Genomic DNA, 7,570 nt, shown 5'->3' with positions numbered 1-7,570 from the left:
TAACATCCATTGGGAATGGAATGGGGGTCCCAAACAGAGGCTGAACCTCCAGGCATTAATTTAAAATGTATGTCCCGTGTCTTCTCCAATCACAAGTTCAATAATTGTCCTTCCACATGGAAAACCAACAGTGAGTGACTGAAAACAAAGCTATCCATATCGGTCTTGTGAGCTGCTCAGGCTCCTCCATACCCCAAGAATGCACCAAGTCAGTTAACTGAAAGGGACGTTTGAACAACATCTTCCTTCCCCAGCAGGATGTAAGGTCTTCTTCAAACGTTCTCCTTCAGTTCCCTCCAGGAAAGGAGGCGTTTTACTACTAACAGGTCTGGGTGACCCTGCTGGCAATCCATCTTACACAGTCCCACTGGATAAGGATGCAGCCTGCAATCTCCTCGATCCCCTCTGAACTCACTGGCCTGGCTTTGCAATTGCTGGGCCTTGAAGTGCCTGCCTGAAGACAAGCTCTTTGAGCTGATCCAGTTTATTATCTCTTAAGGCATCTCGTATAGCACTGAAGAAACTGAAGTAGTGCTGGAAGTTGTGCATCATGAGCAGGACACCGGCCAACAGCTCATTGGTCACGAGGAGGTGATGGACGTAGGCGCGAGTATGCCTCTGACAACAGTAACAGGTGCATCCTTCCAGCAAAGGACCAAAATCATCGTGGTATCTAAAGGAGAAAGTAATGTTGGATAATATTAAAGGTAAGAAGATCCATTCAAGCAATAAAGAGCATCTGGTTACTGCATGGCTTTTTGCAATGACCTGAGCCTTGAAGTTCTGAGGGCCTGAATCCAGCTGCTGTGAGACGTGTTGACATCTAAGACCAGCACCATCACTGGCACTAACTCACTACGTGAGCTCATGCATGCCAGAACTCACTACAGAGCTAAAAGGCCACACACCTAGGTCAGAGGATGACTTTGACTACATCACAGCTAACAGCAGAGAGAGGCCTTACCTGTGCCTTCCCTGACAGAAAAGCTGCAGAACAAGACATGTCTCGCTACCTATTGCACAGTCTGTGAAGGAGGAAGCTATCAGAAACAAGGATTTACTGATTCTACTCTTCACCAAATAGGATTCCTCTATTGTGAGAGGCACCATCCTCAAAAGTGGAGAAAGGATCGAGCAAAGCAACACAGTTGTTTACTCAAGACAGCCTAGGGGTAGTTGTGGAAAAGAGAAGGAAGGACAGGTGGTAACAGTATCCACAAACCACAGAATTGCTCTGCAGCTGTCCAAGCCGAGGCAGAAAGTGGAGGCTCTCCATAGTTTAAATGAAATCTAGCATCTCAGGATGACCCAAGTCAGATGCCGAAGGCCCAGGCAACCTTTGTGAACTTACCATTTTTCAGCTGGAATGCAGTTACAACCACAGTGTCTGCTGGATAAATGATCATAAAATCCCTGGCTTTAGGTCACACAAAAGACAGTGCTTTCAGCCCTACACTACTGCCTGATAAGAACCTAAACCGCTTGTCCAACACTCTCTATTCAATGTTCCAAAGTACTGTCTTCAACACCTTCATGTTTTATGAAGTCTCCCATCCAGCTACTGATCACATGCAACAAAATACAGAGGACAAAAGCACCATATTTGGTGATATAGCCACAGATTCCCTCCTCACAAAGTCACATACTTTTTGTCCTTCAGATTTATCTCAAACGTTGTCATTTCTGGGTCAGCTTTGGAGTCTTCACCTCGGTCTTCTTCAGCACCGTTCTCCAGGTCCTGGGTCCCATTTTGGTTTAAAACTGTTTTAAATAAAAAGACAACAGCTTTTTATGAACAGACAGCAAAGGCAGAGGAAGGGTAGCAACCTTACAGAACATATTTCTGTTATTCACTTGCGAGGTGAAAATTCCTGCCACAACTTTCCACCTCCTTGCTATAGTAAGCAACTATTTTTCTTAACTGTCATAGGTAAGTTAACACAATTTGAGATGATTAAACCAGCAAGAGACAAGTGAAAACTAATCTACTAAACCTAATGAAGAGTTAAGAGCTGAAACAACATAAAACTTTTTGCTGCTCTACCGAGCTGAATTCTTAACAAAATGTGAAAAATATTTCCAGCCTGAACTGCAGATGAATAGCATGCAATCACCTGAACAAATTGATTTTACTGAGATTTTATTAGAGTAGACAGGCAACTCATCTGCATTCAATCATTCTACTTCCCATACTGTCAACAGGTTTGGAGACTTAGATCTTTTTTTAAAAAAAACAAATAAAAACACAAAGCAATTGGAATCAAAAAAGGCTGGCAGCATTAATGCAGAAGATTTAGATTCCATATCTGCCTTTTCAGCAGTCAATCTTAAAAAATAAAAAAGCACTCCCTAATTTTGTAGGTTTGCATTTTTAGGTTTGTTCTTAAGCAAGAGATATATCTTGAAACATCAGTATTACTACTTGCACAATCCCTGCCTGTTGACTATCAAACAGACACAGAACAAAGAGACTGTCCTTACCCAGAATCTTGTGATTTAAGAATAAAGCGAGACAAGGCAAAGAACAAGAAACGAAGAGAAGGGTTAAAAAAATAGCAGCAAGCACAATGAGACAAGATATTCTTTTCTATTTGGCTGGTTTTGAATTATCCAGGCGTGAAGAGCCACTAGGTTCTACTCAGGAGGAAAAAATGTAAGATGTTTTTCTGTAGCAAAAACATTAAATAGGCAAAACCAAAGTGGCTGCTTGAAACACATTTGATAGATGCTTTAATGGGTGATATACATGCTCCCAATTCACAGCGCAATGAGGTAATAAGTTATGAACTTCTTTCTTTGTTCTGAATGAACTGATGAATGCAAGAACAGAGAGGAAAGCTGCCCAAAGAAATGGGATCCCTAACTTTTGTCAGCTGGAAAGAAGAAAGGACTTAAAAATACATTACTGACATGGACACATATTCAGTTAATCCTAGAGATCAAGAAACTTAACAAGTCGAGCCTTCAATGGTAACGGTAAAACAGAAAATTTGCCAATGGTGTCCAACAAAAACCCTCTATTCAGTAAGCATTTAAGAAATACTTGAGAATATTTTGGCTAATCGGACATTCAGAGCCCAGGCTGACGCCTCAAGTTTGCCTCAACAGATTTCACATCTAAATACTCCACCTTCAAAAGCAATACTTGACAGCAGAATACCAGTTTTTCCAGTGGTTACTGCACTTTCTTCAGGAACAAAAAAGACTCAAATATAGACTCATCCAAAGCATGAATTATGCTTGCCACAATACTGGCTGATACAGTAAAAATTATTATGACCATCAAGAAGCCTACCTGCTGCTTCAGGATCTGGATGGCAGACATAACTGAAAACCAAGGCACAGCCTCGCTCTGTCACTTGGAAGGGAAAGAAGCTCTCAAAAATGTCCACTCCCCTTTCGATGCACTCAAGCACTTCATCTGGTTTGCCTACACCATGGATGATTCTGTGAGAGAAACACAAGACAACAAATCTAGAATATTCTGAGTAGAAGCAAGCAGGTACCTGAAGGAAAAGACACACGTGCAGCACGTGTAGTTTACACCTGCAACTGCTAACCGGAAGACAAAAGGGTACAACAGTCATCACTCAGAATCCTCCGTGCTTCCATTTCCCCACCTCCAATCTATCCAGTATAGCCAATATAGTACAGATTTTCCTTTATCTACTCTTTGAAAGACAGCGATAATCTCTTATTTACTGCAGAAAAAAACTCATTCTGTTCTCTATGTTTGAAGTGATTTGCTTTCTTTCACACACATGTAAATACACTTAAATTCAAAATCATCTAACATCTATGCCATGAAACAGGTATCTTCCTTAGTCGTGTTTGTGCCCCTGGGCACTACCAGTTTCCAGGCACATAGATGCTGTTTATGAAGCAGTCCAGAAAGACTCGACTGAGGGCAGCAGAGATAGCAGTAGATGGCTGGTCAAACATACAAGTCCTTCAGGTGATAGACATATCATATAGCACTTGGAGAACTGCCCAGAGAAGAATACACTAGTGAGATGTGTCACTGGTAAAAGAAAAGTTCCTTGCTTTATTCTTCCCTCCTTTTTACACTCTACCTGCTCAAACAATTTACTCCCAAACCTGGGCTATAACATCTCCTGGGATGTGGCATTAAGAGCCAGGAAGAGCCCAGCTGGACTGCCATCAATGGTAATAGAAATCCTGCTGTTAACCAAATTTAGCTGGCAGCTTCCCTGAGGGTGGGTGAAGCAGAAGAGAATAGATCAGCGCCTGCTCTCCAGCAGCTGCATGGCTGGGCTGACAGGAGTACAAGCTAATGTAGGGCAATGATCTAAACAGGTAATTAGGAAAATGCACAGGGGCTGATAAATGAAGTCACAAGGTGCCATTTTTAGTCACTTTTCTCAGTACTCCAGTTAAATTGATGAGCACAAAATAAGGATGGGAGAAGTTTACAGTATGAGCGTCTTACGTTTCAGGCGCTCATGGCAGGGTGAAAATTATACTCGACAGTTAGAACAGCAGCTCTGCATATATAATTGAACCCCCTGCTGCAACTTATCTTTGCACAGGTAAGAATAAACATTTGTTCTCGCAAGGGTTCTGGTGCTATTGAAAAGGAAAATAAATTTTACCAGGAGACTTCAGCACCTTTAGGCACATGACTCTAAAGAGTGCATTCGTAAGATCATTTCACCACCACACAAAAAGCAGTAATTTCTTGGGTGAAGCACGGGAAGTATTTGTCTTAAAGCAAATTTCTTATTGCAGTAGAACAGAGCTGCAAAGCAACTTCTCCAGCCAGAATGGCAGGGGTGATTCAGGAAAGCAAGATCATCTGAAATTCACTTTAGGTATTTAAAAGACCCCCCTAGGGCTAACCAGCTTTCCTCCTACAAAGAGGTCAGGAACACTTGTCTTAACCAGACAAGCAAACTATTTGATAGATGAGGCAGATGCACTGGTAGCCACTAAGGTTAGCTGAGCAGATTGGACTGTAATGCACTCAGGGGATCTTTTAAGTAGCTCAGCTAGACAGGATGGCAACAACACAGCAAGGCTTCTAATTGTCAGAAAATTCAGATGCCAGGCACTGCTAAGCATGAACGAGCTGCAACACCAGACACACGCTTTCACATTTAATTTCCTTTTGAACGCTATTAGGTCAGAGCAATGCTCAGCTAGCAGAGGGCAGCACGGCTACAGAGACAATGGGGCTGAGTCACTCTCTTCACGAAATGATGGAAAAGCCACCCATAATACTTCCGTTGCAGCTGCTCTTGTAAGAGCAACCCATGCAAAAGTCAGCAAACTCAACCCAATGCTAAGAAATCCCTCTGCTTCTGAACCACTAGCAAATATTAGCACACATTTTCTGTTAGTAACTTAGAAGAGTCAAGTTAATTTTTTAGTTTTGTTTAGTTACGGACAATCATTTATAAGAGTTAAGAATGCTGCCGCTCCTGTCCAGTCTCTGGCATGGATCTAATGTGCATAACTAACAACTGCGAATACACAATTCCCAGACTACGCCAGTCCAATCAGAGAACACAATTGTGTTGTGCCAGGCGGTACTACCTCTGGTGGCTCACAGGCTCAGGGCATCAGATACTAGGTCAGAGCTGGCTGCCATCAGATCATGCAATCACTGGCTGGTTCTGTCAGCACCTCCCTCTGCTCTCCTCCAGTTCAGACCAGAAAGAACTGGAAACATGTCAGTTTTTCTGAGAAAAGGTCCCTGTAAAATGATAACAACATTCTTGTTTGAGCTGATCTTCAAGCAAACCATGGCCTCAAAAGCCAAATACAAGTACGCCAGACATATCCTACCTGTAATTCTTCCTAAAAAAAAAAGTAAAGACTACTTGAACTAAAATCTTTATGGTTCTCCAAATGTGGAGAATACGCAAACCCACAGCATAAGCACAGCTTGGTGCCAATTACAGCTAAAAACTGAAACAAGGGTGGAAGACTGCAGCCTGACAGTGTTAGAATTTATGCAACCTGGCACACACGCAGAGCTGTGCAATACAGTGATTATTTCCTACAGCGATATTGCACAGCAACCTATGACCTCATAACAGGACAGATGGACTTCTTGGGATGTTGCCAGCACAACTTACCTTGGTTTATCCTCTGGCAGCTCTGCTATGACAGAAGCTATCAGTTTCAACTTGGTCTCCTTGGACATGGCACACCCCTGGAAGCCATCTAGTAGAAAGCCACCCACAGGTCGCTTGGCAGTCTCCCTGGCTGATCTGAGCCTCTCTTCCAAGATATCTCCACCTTCAATTGCCCCAAACATTACACTTCCTTGTAGTTCCTGGTCCAAGAGAAAACTAAGAGTGTTAGAGCGTGCTCTGCCGAAGACACGCATGACATCTCACACCCAGACTCCACGTGCCTGCTACTTAAGCCCCACATTCACAGGAACTTTCCAGAGCCACAGTGTTTCATTCCATGTAAGACTACTCTCCACACAAAACTGTGAAATCCAAGTGTAAGGCAGAAACAGCATTAGGAAAGACAAGATCCTGCTCCTTACCTTGACACTAACTCCTGAGAATTTTGATGCCATTCTTCGCACCTCCCTACAGAAGGCAATAACCACTGATCATCTTTGTACATGGCTTTTTATAGATGGTTCCTCAGCACTGCATGTGTCAGTGCAGAATACAAAGGAGGTGCCATTATCTTGACTGTTCAGGCATCAGATCTTGCAGCAAATTGCCTTTCAGAGGAAACTAATACCAGCTCCTGTCACTCATTTTCCTCTATAGTACAGACTCATATATTACATCCCCTTTCACCAAAAGGGAGGGAAGTTTCAAAGCTGCTGGAAGAAATACAGACTAGTACTGGCAAATTCTAGCAAGTCCTCCCTCACTTAAAACGGGGGACTCCAGAAAAAGAACATGGGTTTTCTCAATCTGAACGAGAAGATGGTACTTTGTCTATATATACAGCATGAAGGTAAGGGAAAGAAATGCATATGTGTGACACAATTTCCTACTAAATCACACTCTGGGACTGACCTAGGATGCAGCACAGTCCAAAAAGCCACTGTAATGTTACTGCCCTGATATTTTGGGGACCTTACCGGTGATTTTTCTAGTAGCTGAAGGCATATATCCAGGAATGAAAGCGACCTATCCACAGACTTCTTTGCCCTTTTTCTACCAGCTTCCCCAGAAACGGTGTCTCCGTCAGAGATGCACTGGAACCAGTCTGGCTGGATGGCCCGCTGTATGTCCATGAACTTGGAAGCTGTCATTTCCATGCGGCCTGAGTTTCCCCACAGGGACACTGTCTGTCAAGGAAGAATACGGATGAATGTTCATTGCAAAGGTTAACAGATCTTTAGGGTCAAAGGAGAGAAGGAACTGGTCTGGTGAAGCACAGATACTGGAATGATACTTGATAGAAAATTTCTCCAGGAGCATGGCTCAGATAATCAGCTGCACTTGGCACAATGAGTCAAAGGAGACTAATGACTAAACTGGGATTCCTGGGATACTCTTCGGTGAAATCATCACACTCAATGCAGTAGCTTCTCCACATAGAATCACAGAATGGTCTAGGTTGGAAGGGA

At 42.9% G+C, this 7,570-nt stretch overlaps 1 protein-coding gene across 1 annotated transcript; it reads right to left on the bottom strand.

Annotated features, from left to right (window-relative positions):
• Positions 1–411: 411 nt before the first annotated feature.
• On the bottom strand, positions 412–7,282 carry QTRTD1 (queuine tRNA-ribosyltransferase domain containing 1). The gene is made up of 5 exons (XM_009871513.1): positions 7,079–7,282; positions 6,102–6,301; positions 3,296–3,447; positions 1,647–1,761; positions 412–673 (listed from the first exon to the last, which is right to left on the bottom strand). The coding sequence occupies exons 1-5, from the start codon at positions 7,256–7,258 to the stop codon at positions 412–414; spliced, it is 909 nt and encodes a 302-aa protein (XP_009869815.1). The 5' UTR covers positions 7,259–7,282.
• Between the last annotated feature and the right edge of the window lie 288 nt (positions 7,283–7,570).

This window comes from Apaloderma vittatum, unplaced genomic scaffold (genome assembly GCF_000703405.1).
Source record: "Apaloderma vittatum isolate BGI_N311 unplaced genomic scaffold, ASM70340v1 scaffold29086, whole genome shotgun sequence".
Taxonomy (NCBI): domain Eukaryota; kingdom Metazoa; phylum Chordata; class Aves; order Trogoniformes; family Trogonidae; genus Apaloderma; species Apaloderma vittatum.
The sequence above is the reverse complement of the archived record's forward strand: the minus strand, read 5'-3'. Positions and strand labels throughout refer to the sequence as shown.